Source organism: Drosophila gunungcola, assembly GCF_025200985.1.
Source record: "Drosophila gunungcola strain Sukarami chromosome 2R unlocalized genomic scaffold, Dgunungcola_SK_2 000013F, whole genome shotgun sequence".
In the NCBI taxonomy this organism is placed as follows: Eukaryota; Metazoa; Arthropoda; class Insecta; order Diptera; family Drosophilidae; genus Drosophila; species Drosophila gunungcola.
The window spans coordinates 513,610-533,790 of record NW_026453171.1 but is presented as its reverse complement, the minus strand read 5'-3'; the positions used below and the strand labels follow the sequence as shown (position 1 = coordinate 533,790).

The following is a 20,181-nucleotide window of genomic DNA, read 5'->3' as shown; positions in this document are numbered from 1 at the left end:
TGCTCGAGTGTCTTTTGCGGTTAAGGAAATGCAGGCCCAAAAGTGCAGCCCGTAGAAAGTGCAGCGACGACCCACTTTGGAGGTTGGGGGCGATGTGGAAAATCCACTCCGAAACGGTATTAGTTGGGCAATTCGGTAACCCGATAGGGAAATGCGACCGCAGTTGGAAGCCTGCCAGCTTAGCGGCTTAATTAAGAAATCGGCGGGGGAAATATTGGGGCAATAACTTATTTCCCTTGTCCAGCGGATATTTTGTCTGCCCAAAAACTCGGACCACACACCATGAGAATTATCACCAAAGGCTGGTAAACATGAAAAGTGCCTTCCCTAATGCACCGAGATTTAGTCCCCTAGCAGATCATAAAAAACCACTTCGAGGCAAACAACCGAACAAAAGAGAGATGTATGGCATAAGAGCTCCGTAAGATGATAGCCGAGCCTTCGGCCGGAATCTTTGTCATTGCTGGGTAATGGTAACACTCGTAAACCACCATGAGATCCGACGAGAGCAAGGCGTTTGACAAATTACTCGGTCATTTGGGAATTTTAAATACAACGGCGGGCTTAGAGAGGGTCATACGTGAAGAGACATAGATGGGGGACATGCGTGCTGTCCATTCCCCGTATTTACCTTGCAAGTGCACCGCCATATCTAAGGTACCCACCGAACCCAAACCCGAACCCTAAGCCACCCAACTGCACAAATTGCTTTTACAGCTCGCTTTCGTAAGCTCCTCTTGCATTCGCACCCAATTGTTTTCTGTGGCCCGTCAGCGATGTTGCTGCTGTTGCAGCGATGCGATGTTGCTGTTGCAGCGATGCGATGTTGCTGTTGCACCTTATGACGATGATGACTTTTGGACAGCGAGGGTAAACGCTGAATATTATAAATTGGATTTAACGCAACTTAAGCAATTAGTGCAGTGCACAAGGGTTCAGAAATAGACAACCATGCTAGCTAGCAATCCACATTGGTCGGAATCACTAAAAAATAGAAAAGGTTAGGCACATATGGCGGTATATATATATGCACTATTAAAATATTTGTATGATAATTTAATTATGTAGGTCCAACCAATTTAGTATCATTTTTAAGACAGCTATTACTTATTAACTTAAAAATTATATTTTTTCTTAAAAATATATTATTGCCACTAAAAAAACCAAACTAACCTTAAAGACCTAAGAAACATTTAAAAAGATTATTTCAATAAAATGCACCAAAAAAAAGTAAATAGAAATTAAAATAATAATTTTAAGTAATTTGAAAAAATAATATTAAGTAAAAAAAACAACAAAGTAAATTTAACTTTACTTTGCGATTTTTTGAATACATATGTTTTACTAATTAATAAAACGAATAAATAAAACTTTATAAACATTTTTATGTCGATTAGATAGCAAACTAGTAAAAATCAATGCTTCCTATTTTAAATACCAGAACAGCAACGTGTGTTGCTTAAAATGCACAAAGGTAACAAGCCTCATTTTAAAAGTCTTGAACCATGTCAGAGTTGGGAAAACTTCAAGGGTGATGGTGAGGCAATCCGCCAGTTGTTCATTGTTACTGCTTTTCATTTATGCCAATAGACCGCTTTGCATTCTCACCTTTTTGCGCTGCTGGGTGTTTCTGCGTAAATTGCATTTTACGCAGCGCTAACGCTAAGAACGAGGTCATTTGGCCGCTCTCGGATTACCTCAAAGTGCAATTGTCTATGGAAAATATGGTCTACGGTAGCTGTCCAAGCTTTTCAAGTCCGCCGATATGGTCGCTGGTAATTTGGAGGCGAACGTGCCGTCACAAAAAGCCGAAGTTGCCGAGCGGCGGCTTCAAAGCAATGGCCAAACTTAGCATGGCTGACACTGCATTTCCGGTGGCACTGACCATTGGATGCCCCTCCATGTCACGCATTAGGTGACTTCGTGAGGCAGGCGCATTGTTGGACTAATTTCAATTACCTCAAACGGCATTTACACAAACTAGAAACTTTTGTGACCGCAGATCGGTCCTCTAGGGGGCCGTCTATTGAACCGGAAATTCGAAACTGTTGCCCAAACGACGGACAATCCAAACAAAAGCGAGAGATCGGTGTTCATGGGAGTGCGTTCTGTTAAAACAAATGAAGCGCGCAAATCAAACAAAACAAATGGGCAAAGAGGAATTTGAAGGAAAATACAAACATTTGAGATTTTAAAGTATATGCCTTACAGTAGTCATTGCTTAAAATATACTTTTGGTATAAGAGTATACGATATCTTTTTGACCTGCTTTTTAGGCCTGCTTATATCAATTTGATGATAGGTAAATTGAAATTAAGAATTTACTGCAACAATATTCATTTAAATGTTTATCGTCTTTTCTATAAATTTTTAAATTAATTATAAAAATTAAAAAAGTCATTTAAATAAAGTTTCCAAGAAAGAACCAATGTGAGAAGTAAATTCTATTCACTATGAACTCTAATCAAAATAACTCTGCTAACATAATTGACTTCAAAATTTAAGAAAATGTCTTAAAGTATTGTTGCTATTTGTGAGTAATTGTTTGCCCATAATGAGCGTTCTAAACAAATGGTTTCGCTCTAAGGTAAACAATTTTTCTTTTATCTGCCTTGCAAAATCTCCCATGAAATTAACAGAAATGAAGCGTATCCACCGGTGAGAAAAATAGAAGCAATTTTTCGAATGCCCAGCAACGATTGTTTACACTATGCGAAAGGGGCCCCCATATGGTTGTAATTAGTTGGTATTATCTGGACAGCGGCCACATGCTGAATAATATCACATTTTATTAGATACTTGTTGGCTACTTGATTCAACTTTTTGTTATGCAAATCGAGTTGGTATACCTACAAATACATCGGTGCGGTGGAAAATTATCATAACATCGCTGTTCAACTGTACTCTACGGATACTAGTGGGTGTGCCGGCATCATTGACAGGCATAAAACAGAAAGAAACTATTTTGTGGTATGGAAAAATGTAGCCGAAAAAGGTCAATTACGCGACTTCCTACGGCGCAGCTCGGTATGCTCATTGCCACTTTCCCAGGCCCGGGGAAAACCCATCGAAGCGGAGCGCAGAGTCGACGTCGACCCCTGGAAGCCTCATCCTCACGCGACTCCGTTTTACACAGTCGAATGCATTTGCGTTTGCAAGTTGCTAACAAATTATATTTTTTACAATCCACTTTTCGGGCCAAAGTCAACGCGGGGGTTACTGCGAGCAGCTCTGTCATTATCGTGATAAACAACTCGCTGAATCAACCTCAACCCTCGAGTTTAAAAGGGGGAACAGGTGTCATCCGCTTTGCTGTTTATCTGAGGCTACACCTGTGCGGTTGGTTGCCATGGAAAGATAGGTTAGACCTCTGACAGAGAACGAGTCTTATTGAGTCTTGGCAGACAATTTTATACGGCTTGCAGTTCGCTCGAATTTCCCATTTTTTTCCCCAGAACATCGCTAATTGTTAACGCCATTTGGGTAATTTGATCTATTTCATGGCCGCCTGGAAAGCGTCGAAAATGTTTTGCTGAATCATTTTCGAGTAAATTACACAACCTAAACAGAAGCTTGCAGAAATTGCTTGGCCAACTTTGCCTCTTCTCGTCTTCCATCGCATTTTCGTGCCGGGTTACCTGTCGAAACTTCCCGTGAATAATTAAGAAATTAGTTCATTATGTTGGCTGAGAGCAGAGCAGAGAAAAACTTAAATGAAATGCAAATGAAGATGTCTCGCCAAAAGCGGAGAGTTGGCTTGTGTATAAGGCCAGAGCTTTGAATTCTTCCCACCATATAAGTCGATTTCTTTGTCCATATTCACACGGCCAAGTCAGTCAAGGCGATTGATCAATATTTATCAGTATCCCACTGTATTCGATGGAAGTGGGATCGTTAAGCGCAATCGTTCAGTTTCTTCGCTTTGCGCAATATAGCCCAGTTGGCCTGACAGTATTTTTAAAAATACGATTAAAGTAATATTTAACATTTCCAGCTCAGAAAGTGTCACATAAACGTAAGAAGGAAAAATCATATCTTATCTACAGCTCTGTTTTTATCTGAGCACACAGAACTCCCGATAAGAGAACCAACATCCAGAGTTACATAGGTACTTCCATAGCATACTGTTCGAATCGGAGGCACTGCACCCACGGCAACAATTCGTTGTCCACGGTTCGTTCAACTTCGGCCCAACCTCCATCGCAAACCAACTCCAAGTACACACTCCAGCACATAAACACCATCGAACCAAACAAAGCGACAATAGAATGCGAAGCCAGCTACAAAAACATAAAAACACGACGAAAAAGAGTTGACGGTTAAATTCGAATAATAGAAAGGCAATTCATGGACAGAAGTTTTGTATACCCTTTCAGGTCAATCAACAAACGATCTTAAAGTTTTGAATAATTTACTTAAGATCTTTAAGAAAATATTAAGTAATTTTAGCAAACAGATGAATTTGAATCTATAATACTGGGTTAACTGTTTGTTAGATTTTATTATGACAGCACGAGTACCTGGAAAAACAGAAAGTAGCACATCAAACTGAGTCATACCTGACACCATCATTGGTTTATAATAAGTACAACTTTTTACGAATTTCACCAAAAGATTGTAGCCGAGAATATGACTGTAATACACATGTGTGAAATAAAACAAAGCAAGCTTTTGATTAATCGCACTTCGCAAGCGAATCGCATTTGCTGTTGATTGTAAATATATATAATGCTAAGCAAGTTTTTTAAGGAAACTTATTTGATTTTACTACAATCATTTTATACTCCACTAGTTTCGAAAATACATCTTTAAACAAACGTGTTTAAAAAAAATTTGTTACATTTTTTGGAAAATACATTTTACATGACTGAAGCAGAGTAATAACCGACTTGCCAAAGTGGGCAAAAAAAACCGATTGTACAAACGCTCAGGCTCTGACCGGAATCGGACCTCGGACCTCTGCTGAACCAATGAACCCCTGATCCTCTATACCCTGCTCGCAACCGCCGGCACTGAACGCAGCACAAAGGGGCAACGTCTAAGCCTGAAAGGAGGGTCAAACGTGGTCAACATGCAACATATGCCAGGTCCGTTTGGCGGAGTTCGGCTCGACTTGAATCCGTTTCATTTGACGGCGGTTGAGGCCTGCAAATGAGTCACGACGACGTCGACCAAGCCCAATTGCAATTCGGCCGAGAGTTGAAAATTGAGCCAGAGCAATTAGCCGCCATTGCGACGATCACGTGCCCGGTCACAAGTAAAGTTAGGCCCAAAGTTCCGTTTTGGTCCCTCCTCCAAAGCCATTCGACGCAGGCGCGACCTCGTTTTCTTTCTCCGATTTCTGTCTGGACTTTGCCGGCGGCTCAGCTCTACCCGCCCTCTGTTTTCTATACCCTTTGATGGCAGAGTTAAGGGGTATATTGCATATATGTACGCCAATAAGGAGTATACCTGTATTCGCCAAAAACATCCAGATTTTGAAGACTTCTAGCTTTCATAGTTTTATTTTATTGGAGGTGTAACTGATCAAAAATATTTCATAATTTTCGTCATGTTACAGCCACCGCAATCAGCAATTTTAATCAACCCACATTTTAGATAAAAATGGATTTCCCAAATATGTATGTAAATTGATTGTACCCATCAATTTTGAAAAATTTCATAAATAGTTTGTAAAGTGTAATTATAAAAGCCACAAATAATGACCTAAATGACTAAAAAATGCTTAATAGTTTAGGACTAATTATCTAAAAGATGATTTTAGCTAAAACTGCAGGACTAATAAAATTTAAAATATAGGCCAGGCTTACATTTAGGGTAAAGGCACCTTTCTTTAATATAAAACTTGAAAAAACATTGATTTTTACAAAATCTGTGGTCGCAATTGTATGTATTGGATGTATTTCTCGAGACAAAAACCTGTTGCGTCTACGTAGATATAGGAACACTGTACCCTAAAGTTGTCATTTGATCTGCAAGGGTATGCCGAACGTCCAAGTTACCCCTCATACTCGTTTGTTGACGTTGCTTTTGTTGCGCATAATTAACAATAATAACACTACTTGCCATTGCTTATTTGACAGTTTTGTAGTTGGCACAGCTGCTTGCCCACATTTTGCAATTCCCCTCGTCCGCTGCATGAGCATTATGTTTCGCATTGGGTCTTATTTGTTGCTTTGCAGATTTCCATGTATTATTTATTTGTTGCACTCGGCTCACCCCTCGCAGTCCCATTTTGCTTTATTCCACCCCAATCACGGAGCAGCTGCACTTCCAGTGGCCACCAAATGTAGGCCTTCAGGTAATGGAATGCAGGATATCGATGGTTATATGGGTATTTTATAGAAGAAACTACATTTATCCCGAATTTTACAGAAATTTTCTAGTATGCCTAATTATTTCTAGGCAAAATCTTTGAAAAAGATAACGGACAATAATTTTGTATACATAGTTATTTTAAGGGTTTAGTTAACTAACTAACTACCGTAAAATTATATGTTTACAAAGACTGAAATAACAAGTGCTTTAGAAAAACCCGAATCACAAGGGTTGATGTATTTCATTAATTTTTGATGTATTTTAATTTCGAGCTACTTTACTGCGGGCTCATCATATAAGTATTTCAGAATGAACTTGAAATAACACTATTCCGAAAAGATTTTCGGAAGCTAAGGGTCGGAGAGATCTTCACACTCCCCAGAAATGGGTTGTTGGGAACTGTCTTAAACGACATACCCATGGCCATACCCAGCCAGTCGGAACGTCATTGAGCTGTCAGAGTGAGTCGATTTTCTAAATTCAATTAAATCCCTCCCCTCTTCCAGGGATTGCTATGATTGACAGCTGGCCCGTTCCAGTCCCTCTGGATCAGCGTTTTTGGGGAGTCGAAGTCTGCGTTCGGGGAACCGAAGTCTATTAACAGACCTAAAAATGGCGGCTTATTGTTTGGCAAAGACTGAGGGAGCGCAAAGATTTGCCTGAAACACAATTCAAATCCAATTCAAATCAAAATTTGTTATTAGGGCATCTTGCACAGCGATATTCCCATCAATTAAGAGGGAAATCATTTATGTTTACTAGTAACCGAAACCCACTCATAATTCGAAACTTTTGGGCTCAGCCGAGGATCCATTTTAATTAGAAGAGTTCAAATAATTTATGGCCTTTTGGAGGGAGTTTCTGTTTACACAAAGTCTAAGGCCCTCTATTTATTTGTGCAACAAGAGCTGAGAAATTTCTATAATAAAAGCTGCCCAAAAATATATATGTGCCCGGTTGTTCTTGGGAACCATTCGCCGCTCCTCCCCCAACAAAGTTGCACACGTTTGGAGATTTACATTGGCCCATAAATCTTCCGACGACGCTTTCCGCCTTCGGGATGCAGTTGCCCATTAAACGACACCAGGAATCGGAGCATGGGCGGGAATTCTGCGGAACAGGAGGGGTGGCATCATGCCAAGTGCTTTCAGTCGCAGACTCCCCGAGATTTCCGATGCCAGTTTTGTTTACTTCTCTGTCATAAAATGTTAATGCCTACTTTGGCGCTAATTTAGTGGACGGTAATGGCCAGGTTCGCCTCCGGATTCCCTTGAATCCAATTAACTTTCGGTGATGGAAGGCTACCGAAATACCCAACAATCCACGTTATCACGCCTCGAAAGCTGTTCGTGCCTAGTTCGTGGCTGGAATGTCTATTTCGGGCAATTGGACTTGACTTAATGCCCATTGCCATTTGAATGATGACAGACAACGTCCCATTGACATTTTCCTGTGAGCGACGTCAACACGAAAATGGAGAGCCGCCCCTATCATGTCCCATAAATTAGCCCCAACTTTCATTACCGCCAAATAAGCAGCAAAATAAATTACTCCACATTGTTTGGTTATTATATTAACAAGCTAAAACATTTTGATTTTGGAATTTTAATAGCAAAATAAATATCTTTAATTTTTCACTCCGCTTGGTGGAGCTTATATTGAACAGAATACGAACCATCCATAAGGAGAACAAATATTTTGATTGTAATTTGAAAGCACTAATATATATTATATATATTATTTGTATATCACATGTATCATATATTAACAAGAACGATTTTTTAAATATTTATCTGTAATACTTAGTAAAAATACAAAAACAATTTTGATTTTTGTACAATTTTATTTTTTGGAATTTATACGAAACAGTTCTAAAAAGTTTTAACCTTTTTCTTATGCAAAATTATTTTAATATCTTTTATTATCAGAAAATTTTTAATTTATGATAGGTAATAATATTTTGTGAGTGTATCTACAATATAAAATATCGTTGAACAATACCTTATTCGCCAGTATGTACATATATGTTATATTCCTATGCCGAATTCAAAGGCACTTTAAGTTTATCAACAAAATATCACATTTGAAGATTATTGAATTTTAAAACATTTGTCTTTGCAAATTATTAAGTGCCTAGCCAATTTATAAATAAACCAAATATTTTGCATCCATATCTGGTAAAGAAACGGCGGTCTGATGTGCGCCGGAGTTTGCATTTAGCGCCGTCTGTCTGCCGATCGCTATTTATATATCTGGACTGGGACTGGGACGGGGTGATCCTCGGCCTCCGGCAGGGGCGACATCCAAGGGTAATGGGGTGGTGATCGTAAGTGCTTGACGGGTAAACAAGAAAACAGAGAAAACAGAGCAAAACAAGACTCCGAAGTCTGATTAGTGTCAAGCCGAGCTATTTATGAGTGTCTCGATGGGATTAGCCGGCACCAGCTGGGCCTGTCTGTTGTCTATTTCTGCCCAGAAAGTTGCTTATGGCTAAGTAATTTCCAGTTGTGGCTCATGATCAACTTTGACCTCTTTTGTCCGAATGGCCAGGCCGCATTTGATTTCCAGCGTTTATGCTTATGTCCCGTCTTTTCTTTTTTTTCTTTTCTTTCTTTTTTTTCCATTTCATTTCGGGCATTTGGCGAGTGCGAGTCAGAAAACCAGTTTTCCACATCTCGGTTTCCAGTTTTCAAGTTTACCCAAGTTTACTGCTCGCCAGCAAGAAAGCTGCTGCATCATTCGAGCCAGGCCAACTGCTGACTAACTGACTGCCAAGAAAGACTCTGCTGATTTTTTATCTTGCACCTTGTTTATGCAAAAAATATTTCCAAGCTTGCAGTTTCGGTTTTGTTGTTTTCTTTGCTTTGTCTTTGTCTTTGTTTTTCTCTTCGTTTTTTTTTTTGCCTTGCTTACTTTAAACTTGACTATAATTTCATATGTGTTATGCGCTTTAATAAAAATAACTTGGCTATAAAGGTGCTTGTGTGTTGCCTGTCACAATCGGGATCTCGGAGCCTTAATGGACTCATAAAGCTCCAGGCTGAGATGGCCAGGCCCGATATGCTCGGGAATGTGCGGAACTAGGAAAAAGTTGTATTTACTTGAACTCCAAATGAGCTGCAGGCTAGAACCTCATGGGTACTTTCGGAGCAGCTGTTTCCTATTTTTTCTAAAGTGGTTTGATTTTTATTTGGTTATTTTCCAAACAATCTTAGCCAAGCAATCAGAGGAAAATAGCTTTGGATTGCGCACTAGTTTTTCATAAAAATATATTTCGGACCAAAAACTTTTTACCTCACATGAAAATATGTATTTTTTTAATTTAATCATTTTTTACTGTCAAAAGATTTTTAGATTGGGGAAAATCTAATAATAACGTGATTACACTGTATTATTGATTCTTATTAAAATAGTGTTTACTACACGACTGTAAAATTATGTAATGCTTAATACAGTTTAAAGTAACATACAAAAAGTAATTGTTGCTAAAGTTAAATACGTTGCTCTTTGAAATCATCAATTATGAATAAATGAAAACACGAAATCAGTTTGTTGCAATAAAGACTGTTCATTTTATTTTCGTACATTGGTGTTTATTAAATTGTTTTTATGTTTTGTTACGCCCACTCCCCAACAAATTATACGCGACACTTAGGGCTTTTTTTGCATTGACACTGAATTATAATTGAGGGTGTAATTTTCGCTTGGCAGTCGCACTTTGCATCTCTCGTCGCTTCTCTTTTCTTCTGTGGATGGTCATGATCAGTAATTAAGTTTACGAGCTTGGCTTGAATGAATTGAAATTGTTTTGCAGCTGAGCGGCAATTATGAGCTTCCCTCACTATTTTGCCATACCCCCCGTACCACCCACTGTCCAGTTTTATTATGAATGGCTGATCGCCAGTCGACTGTGTCAAGGCCAGAGCTCAGTTTTGCTTACAAGTATTTTAATTGCATTACGCAAGTTTTCCGTTCTCGATAAAACAATGAAAATCGGGAAAAAACTTTTCCCTTTTTCAGGCAGAGCCTGACGCATTCCATAAAGTTATTAAATTATTTCTTTTTGATTTGTAACATGCAATTTATCACGCCCGCAGGCCATGAATCACACCTGGTTCCGTTAAAAAGCCACAGAGAGAAAACTGAGAATAAGTTCCCTCGACAATATTATTTTGTTGTCGGTAAATTAATATACTTTTGTATACTTATATATTTTTGTGCAAGATTTTATAAAACTAAGAAGATTATGGTAAAAACCATAGCCATCGACCATTTGAACATTTTTTTAAGGAATTTTGACTCAGATCTTGTAAATAAAAAACTTATTGATATGGTATGGATTATTTTTTGTTAAGTGCAGAACTCAATAATTTCCGCTTATGAAATTTTAGCCACACAAATAAGTTATAAAAGTGTATTTTTTTGGTAACAAAAAAAAAAAAAATTTAAGCGAAACAAAATCTTACATATTTGTTTGATCTTTAACACCACTTTTCCATAACCTTTTGGGTTATGAGTCCACAAAAAAATACCTTAACAATTACCAACTTTGGTAATATTTATTCTCTATGCAATTCCGTGACACGGAACTGGGGTTGGCACCCGATCGTGAAGGAGAATCACATGATGATGATGGAGCACAGAGCCCACTCCCAGTGGCAGGCAAACAAACGTGACATTTGCCCGGAAAGCTCTGTGGTTTGACCGGGAAAAGCCAGGGGAACGGGAAACGGAAGTGCACAACATGATACACAAAGCAAACACATGCAGACGTGTGGAAGGGGTGCTGATAGGATAGTGATAGCCATATAGGAGATGAAACCCGAAGGTGAAGCATTTGCACGCCATTAACACCCACCAACTTTTATTCCCAACTTCCACTACCACATGCCCTCTCCGCATTTCTGGCCTGCACGTGCACCCAGTCTCCATCGCAAAGTTCGAGTGGGAGAATGGCCATAAATAAATGTCATAATGCAATAAAAACGAAAACAAAACAAAAAGCGTATATGTACTTAAGTGGCACAACTCAAAGGAGACACGCGACCGCGACCCCAAACCCAAATGCATAAAGATATATGTACATATACACAAACGTATCTGAACATGCTCTTTTATATATGAACAATGCATATGGAATGCCAAAAAGGAAATCTGCAACGGAATTGCGTGTAAGTTGCAAGCGTCAACATTTTTGGAGGAGATGTGGAAATTTAGTGCGTGGGCGACGCTTGAGAGACGATACAGAGATCCCTCAAGAAAAACAACATTAGTTTGACAATTTTGGTTTGTGTTAGAGTTTATTTGTCTTAAAACTCTTTAGCAATGCTAAAGTCATTATTAGGGGTCGATTATTTTTCAGATTTTAACAGGTTCACTTTTAAACCAATTCATAATTACAGAATCTGATAAGAATTGTTCTTCAAAATGTTATTATTATTAAAATCGTATAAATTGTTTTTTAAACATTAAAAAGTAAATGCACAAACGTATAAAAATAATGGAAAACAAAGAAACAAAAAGTTTAAGCTGCTGGTTAAAAAGTATTCCGGCTCAGTATTCCGGAAAACATTGCAGGCATTATTTCTAATTTGGAACTTCAGAATAGTCATTTAAAAACCCTATTTACTTGTTTAACATCTTGCCTTTGATTATATTTTTAATGTTTATCTGAATCTACAACTTTATAAATTTACTTATACTTTTAACTCTTTATTACTAGTGTTATAGCTCGGTTAGTTGTTGAAAATTGAATTAAATTTTCTTTTGTGGAATGATGTAAAACTGTGTGTGATCTTAGCAGTATTATAACAGTTATGATAGAACACATTTAACGGCAAAAAAATAAGTAAAACCAAATTGAAATACGAAAACTGCCTCATCTCTTCTACTCCGTTGCGTGTTTATATGTTTGTGCCTGTGGGTGCGTGTGTCGCAGTCACGCAAAAGTCTTTCGATTTCGCCCAATGCCAAGAAAGACTTATATCTTTGTTGTTTTTCATACCCGGTACTCGTAAAATAAAAGGGTGTATTGTACGCTTTCAAAAATTTGTAACAGATTTAGCAGCTTCAGTTAGAAAGATAGAGCTTTTTGACCTATAGACAAACGCTTTATTTTAATCAATCTCAGCCACATACCAAAATTCACATCGATTGGACGAATAATAACTTTGATAACCAAAATTGAAGAATTTTACTTGCTAAAACCCGGGTATTTTTTGGTCGGTGCAATCGGCTTTACATTCTTTCTTGCTATTTGTGCTGAGCTCACCAAAGCGCGCTCGACTGTAACAACAAGAAGAGTATAAAAACGAAGAGGAGGAGTGCTGCCGTGTGACATGTGATTTTTTGTGACAGCATTTCGCAAAAGTTTTAGCACGCAGGTCCATGGGCGAGAACCAAGGCGATTCGACTCCAAACGGACTTTATTTGCATAACTCACTCTGTGAAACGCGCCAAACATGGTTTATGGGATCCAACAAACTGCAATCAGTGTGGATGGCTGTCTGAAGATCGAGAACTTATGCGTGATCTTTGCAGATCCTTAATCCATAAGCAGTAAAATGATTAAATTATAGTAATCTAAATGAACTCGTGATATTAAATGTTAAAAAATTTAACATTTAGTAAAAGAGAACACCAATTATAGCTGTGTTGATATTACACTGATCGCAATGGTCTGCACGATTATATCACTTGGGCCACATAATACACACGAACTTATATATATCGCTTTCTTTTTTTGGGGCTCCAACAGATCTACCGAGTTCAGTTCCGGTTGATGATTCTTTTGTCTGGGTCTTTGTGCGTGTGTACCGGTTCGTGTTTTGGGTGAAAATGATAGTTTATTATCGTAATTAATCCGGGTTAATGTTTATTGTTGGCCAGCGTTTTGCAGACTTTCGCTTATGCACACTCATATTTTTGTTAAGCTCTTTTTAATAACGGAATTTTTAATTTGATAAGAACTTATACAAAATAAACACTTCCCCAGGGGGATTGTTTGCTTTCTTCGAAATAAATATTGGACGCAAACAGAAATCATAACTCGGGACAAGACTCATAAAAGTTTTTACATCGTACCGCGACCCAGTCGCCGGTTAATAAATATCAAAAGAATCGAGGGTTGACTCTTTTTTGTTTGTTTTGGACTCACTCCAAGGGGCTTTAGAGCGGATAAACGACGACTTAACAAGACCGCCGACTGGAGACCAGAAGGATGGGTAACGATGTCAGCGGAACGGGGCAGGAGGTCCTGCAGCCTTTTGAGAAAACATTTTTTTGGCAGCTGCCATCCAGGGGGTTCATTACCGGTTCGTCCTGGCAGGACGCGTGCGCCAAGTCAGTCGCAGGATAACACGTAAGTGTGTCCTTATGGCGCAAACGTAATTCTATTTATTTAGTTTCCCCCAAAAAGGATATTTCCTGATTTTTTATGGTTACGCATTTACAATTCCCTTTTTCAGAAGGGAGAATCTGAAGCTGAGTGAGGTTTTTTTTTCTGGATAAACAAAGTCTGCTAACATTTTTTGTTTATTTGTTTTTGCTCATAATAAATGGAATGCTGTTAGAAAATCGAATTAAAAGAACTACCTTACCCCTTAAGGGGTAAATAAAAAGTTCATTTAACATACACATTGCTCATATGACGTTCTACCTATTAAAATAAAAGTAATATCAATTTGTTTTCCAGCAATGTTCTCTATGATATTTTTAATATGTTTAGAAAGAAATTGGAGAGAATGTATGCGTTTCAAATTGCTAGGAGTAATTCAATTTCCCCTCACAGGGCTGACAATTAATTCTATCGCCTGACACTCCATAAACATGAAAATGGAAACTACAATATATTTTGTAAACTTTACATTAGTGGAAAAGGTTTTGATTTGTTTCGAATTTTAATGACATTAACCGACGTGACGCAGGGTCATGATTTATAGAGATCCATTGTCGGGGAGTGTGCAGTACGTACACACACACACTGTGGATAATTTTGACCCAAATAGAATTCAATTCTCCCTCACATGACTCCTGTGTGGCAGTTCGCGTACTCCCACCCCGACGCATCTTTCCTCCGGAACCGACATTTTATGTGAGTTGTGCGTGATCTCGGCAATTATTACTTCTCCAACATGCAGACTACGTCCCTGTCGTCAACGACAAATCTCCTCGGTTAGCCGTAAAACCGAGAGGCATGTGGAAAAGTGATAATCGACAAGGTGGGGAATGAGCCCTGACACTCAGAGAAGATTCTTTTTATTAATTTTAATGGCTCAGCTCACAACAATGGAAATTCAGCTTAAAATAGAAAATTAAAGATTAAACGTAGTTCATAAAAGTCACTTATATCTAGGTAATTTCGTTTGGAGTTCTCGAGAGCTTAGTTTGCCATATAAATTTCTTTGGACTGTTCAACAAAAGATATCCCATAGATACTCAGATATAAAGCAATTGAGAAAGAAACCGCAAATTTGGCGTCGTCCGTAAAACGGAAACTTTCGTATCTAAACGATACGAAACGATAGCAATCCAATAGATATCAACGAGTCGCAAACGATGACAAGTACAAAAGTCGCAATTAAATCTTGAGGAGTAGTGGGAGAAAAGGGCGTAGCAGGCGAAGCCGAAAAGAAAAACACATCCAATAGATAGCTGTAATGTGGCACAAACAGACCGAGAGAAAGACACAATGCCAATTGTCTTGGTCTTTGTTCTTGGGGGGGCGTGTCTTGAAAAGGGGGAGAATAGAATGGCTACAGAAAAAAAAGCGGAAGACAAATCAATCGAATGGCGAGCGGAGCGTTTTTAGATGGCACTGCGCAGATAATAGATACTTGTACTGTATAGCATGGAAAATTTGGATTGCCAGAAAACTATGTAGTTGGATCTGTATTAACTTACTTGCATGTCGGGGTAACTGACAATTTGACAGAAAAGAAAGTTTTTCCTCACAGAAACCAAAGAACCAATTTATGGTTAACACAGATTGCAAATTGGTAGCAGCCTGAGCTCAATCAGATACGCATAAATAAAGTCGTACGGATGTTAGGTAGTTAAGAATCAAATAGGAATTCGGAAATAAGAGGAATTGCTTAAATATTTCAAGAAATAACACCTACCAGCGCAATTTAAAGAGTTATAGTCAAAACCAAAATCTTGAAAATACCTAAACCTTTTCATAGTTAATTAATCAATTTCATATATAATAAATTTGATATTCCTTTAATCAACATAAGAGTGCAAAGCGAGGGCATTATTTGTGAGTCAGCATTGTGTAATTGAAAATGCCATATCTCTGCGTTAGATCAGCAACCGAATCGAAAATCTGTGATTTGTTCTGCATAATTGAATCAATTGAGTGAGTAGGGGCCAAGCTGAGGCAGCCACATAAAGAACATTTTCATAATTAGAGCAACCGAAAGAGATTCGGGGAAAAATTAATGGAATTGTTAATAATGCGCCGCACAGATTTCCCAGAGGCCCTGCATAAAAGCACAAATGCTCGAGGGGGCAGAAAAATCTCGGGGAGTCGGAACATAACTCAAACAATTGAAAGCTTCCAAAATCGTTCCTTTTCTTTATTCTTTTGCGCCGGCGCGGCCAATGCACTTTTGGTAAATATGTACATATTTATACACTTGCGGGCAAAAAACTATCATATTTGTGTTTTGTTTTATTCAAATTTAATGTTGCTTAAAAAAAAAAATTTGAGATGATTGATAATATTGTCTAAAAACTTACTTTAATCAATGAACAAGACCACAGTAATCTTAATTTTATAAATTTATGATTTATTCTATATTATTTTACTTTTCTTAAAAAAAAAAATAATCTTAGTTAAAAAATGTATATTTTGCACATAGTTTATACTATTTTGTACTAAATTGTATTTTGGAGCGGCCATTAAGAACACTTAAGTCTCAAACACGGACTCGAAAATTCAATTTAAATACTGCCGGACTCAAATTAATTCTGCGTGCTCAAATTTTACGAATTATCAATTGGGAGTCTCTGTATCGGGAAAAGGGGAAAAAATCGACTTGTATTGATTGGAAATATGGGAAGCAAAGTTCAAATGCGTCACGACCGCAGTGCTGCCCCGCCTTTCCAAAGATTTATTATGCTGGAGAGCCGAACGGAAGCCTCTTCAGAAAGTGGAAAAGAGGGAGCCGCATCATTGGGAGAATCGGAGAGAAGAATGCCAGTTGAAGAATGCCACTTGAACAGCCAGCGACGCCGTCAAGCACTCGCAGTTCTTCGTTCTTCTCGCATGATGCATGTGAGAGAATGAAGAAAGCGAGGTGGAGCAAACAACTACAGTGGGGCTTCTCTAAGTAGGATTTTTGAGGATCGAGAAAATAAATCATATTGAAGTCTAAATCGATTATCTATCACAATTATAAAGAAACTTAAAAAGTATTCATTTTATTTCATATAAAAGACCGAATCCGATAAAATATTTATAAAGATAATATTTTAAAGCTTAAAACTTTTTTTTTGAGAATATAAATTAAAAATTTTGCAATATAAAAGTTATATTTAAAAAAAAATATGTTATATGACAGAAGACCACGGTAAACTTGTTCAAAGTGATGAATTGATATTTGGGTCTAGAAGTCCAAAATATCCATTAAATAAGTTGCATTTGGAATTGTAATCCGACAAAAAGTCTTAAGTAAATTTATTTTTATACTCTCTTGTTGCAAAAAAATATCTTGAGGTTAGACTGTAATTTGTAATATTCCAAGCCGCAGCAAAGTGAAAAGAATCCACAGAAAAAGAGGAGCTTCGCTTTAGTTGAATAAAAGGAGCAGTAACCCTCCAGGCAGCTTGGAATGGAAAATAATGGCTATTCCAACTGGAAAGCTAAGGCATTGAAGTTGCACTGCCCAGACCCATGTGTCTTCACTTCATTTGCAGCAAATGTTGCGTGTCTCTGCCAGTGGAGAGTCATACTATACAGACTATATGGAGGCTCGACAGGGGTTAAAGGGAACTGTCGCTTGTGACGAATTTCCATTTGATTTATGCTCTCACATTGCAGCATATTTGCATGCTTTATGTTCACGCCCCTCAACATTCGATGTAGTTTTATGACCAAACCAAAAACGATTCGCCACAAAGTAAACACTTTCGGCGGAAATCTGTTTCACATCAGAAGTGAAATGTTTATTATTCTTTTTCCTTTCATTTGATAAAAATACAATGTACATACTTACATTAAGGCAGTTATCATGGAATAATGGTATATTGTCTTTAAGATTTTTAATTGATTAAAAGGATGCTAGATTATGTAAATCAATTTTAACTTTTTGTAAAGCATGTAAAGCTGTTTTAGTTCCACTTAAATCAAGAACATTTGTTGACGAGGGCTTAAACCCATTTTCGTAGAATGTTTAAAATTAATGTTTAAAACCAAAATCCCCTTAGTTATGTCTAATTAAATCTTCAGACAACGTTTTTATCCGACTAGCAGAAGTAGAAAACATTTCTGAATTTAATCAATTATGCATAAATTTCCATTTATTTATGGTAATAGATCTTAGTGATCGTAAGCAGAAAATAAGAAAAACTGTTTCCCAGAGAATCAGTTTGATTGATTACAAGCGCTTCCCCTCCAATCTCCCATTACACGAACATGCGATTGGTGGAGTGTTAAACTGACGTACGACCAGCACCGAAAAGAGTTTTTTTGAGTGTTTCCATTTAGATTGTCTGAATTGATGAACTCGGAAAGGAAACAAAAATCCAATCAATCTCTCGCTTCGAGGGACCCAAACGCGTGCTGTTGTCATTTGGGGCTTTCCGTCCCATCTTCCCATATATTAACATATACATATATGTACGTATAACTCCCACCCGGCTGCGTCTGCGCAACGCATTCAATCACTTCATTTGTTTCCATCCGCAGTCCTCTTCGGATTCAGCTTCATCTTGGTCTGCTGGGCGGCACGTTCGCCGCGGCAGTAAAATGTTTTATTTACCCTGCACTTATGACCCCGATGCGGATCGGGTTAAGTGAATCTGATACCCATATACATGCACATAACCATCGACGGCTGTTGCATTTGCATCTTATGAGGCGGTTCTCTGTTTCCCGGGGCCAGAAAGGAGGTGGAGGTGTCATTGCAACCAAACACAGACAAATGCTGTGGCAACCGAGATACAGCTCTCCGGTCCAACTCTCGATCTCTTGTGTCCAATGATGAATTGTGTCCCTGATTCGGAAGACAATCGTGATCGCAGACCTCAGCCATAGTGGCTTATGGCTCATATTCTGCAGAAAAGCGTCAAGACCCTAAACGGATGGAATTCATAAATCATATTAGGAAAAAAATTTAAATTTACGTCAACTCTGAGTAAGAAGAAATTTTAGGAAAGCGAATTTGATCTTTAATAAATTAAAATTTCTTGTTGGCCTTAATAGGTTCATAATAGGAACTAGAATTGTTGCCTTAAAATCTGTGTTTTAAGGGGTTAATACAGTTAAAATTTAAAAAAAAATGAGTAAATCAGTAAATTTAAAAGTTTTATCAGAATAAATTCTGAAAAGTTCGCTTTTTTCTGTCTTCTAACTGTTTACACCCTTAAATTAAAAAGGCACTCCAGATCCTTCTGTAGTCTTAAAACAATATCAATTTCAATAAGTGTATATTCAATATTGCTCAATTTCTACTAAATGTTTTTAGTTTCCAGTGATTAACTTTTTATGAGCCCCATTATAGATTGTTATCACTGACATTGTTAAAATGTTAAAGTGCCATGACATCTGCATGAGTAATGGATATTGAATACAAGCAATGTGACAAATATTATTTCAGTAGCTGAAAGAACTTACAATGTGGAATATATCGATAATTTTAACATTTATGTTAGCAGTAGGTACTTATTTATAGGGCTTAAAAAAACTAGTTTAATTTTTATCTATAGTTTTCCGAAGGACATGTGACGTTTACTAATTTAAAGTGTGAAATAATTGACAAGATGTTTGGAAAATTTGAAACCTGTCATATTAAAGCAATCAATCGAACACATAAATACATGGATGTATACGTTAAGCTGAATAAATTGCCAATCACAAATATGAAGGTAAAACAAACCTTTATAGTTAAAGATATAACTTACAAATATATGATTTTTAGATAATAATAGAACCAATGCGAAACGATAATGGCTACAGACCGTTTTTCATGAGTACGACAGTGGATTTTTGCAGGTATATGAGGAATCCAAATCTTCAAAAAATGACCCTTTTTACTAAATTGTATGCAAATATTAGAAATGTATCGAATTTGAATCATACCTGCCCATACAATGTAAGTACCCAGTTGGCTCCTATTTTTATTTTTAAATTTAACTCACCAAAGACAAACTCATACTACTTTACTAATCTTTACATTGACTAATCGTATGATTTGTTTCTAAATCATAAAAACCGGAGTCCACCTGCATGAATTGAATTTTTTATTTAATTAAAACTATTGAAATTTTAGAATGACATAGTCTTGGAGAAATTTTGGACTGGCGATCTGGAGAAGGGGCTTACTAAATATCTTCCAATTCCTAACGGACAATATGCATTGTTTTCGAAGTGGTTTACTTCGAATATCCTACGCGCAAATTTAAATGTGTACTTTAAGGTACTTAACTGATGGATGACTTATCGTAATACATGTTTGAAATGTTGTTTGAAATATAAAAATTGTTATATGACTTAAAAATTCGTTTTATTGTTTCTAAAGTGCTTATCAGCTTAGCATTTAATATTGTTAGATAGTAACAAAAGGTTAAAAAAAATGCTTATAATAGTTGTAGCCATATCGATCCTAATCCTAAAACATGGTTCCCGAATTTTTATGAATT

General features: G+C 37.4%; 1 protein-coding gene across 1 annotated transcript; it reads left to right on the top strand.

The window, feature by feature from the left end:
- Positions 1-3,985: 3,985 nt before the first annotated feature.
- On the top strand, positions 3,986-19,970 carry LOC128256034 (uncharacterized; the record flags this gene model as incomplete). Its single annotated transcript, XM_052986057.1, has 4 exons — positions 3,986-4,015; positions 19,249-19,407; positions 19,461-19,634; positions 19,812-19,970. Coding segments are annotated over 4 exons (522 nt in total), but the record flags the coding sequence as incomplete, so codon positions are not given.
- Positions 19,971-20,181: the final 211 nt, after the last annotated feature.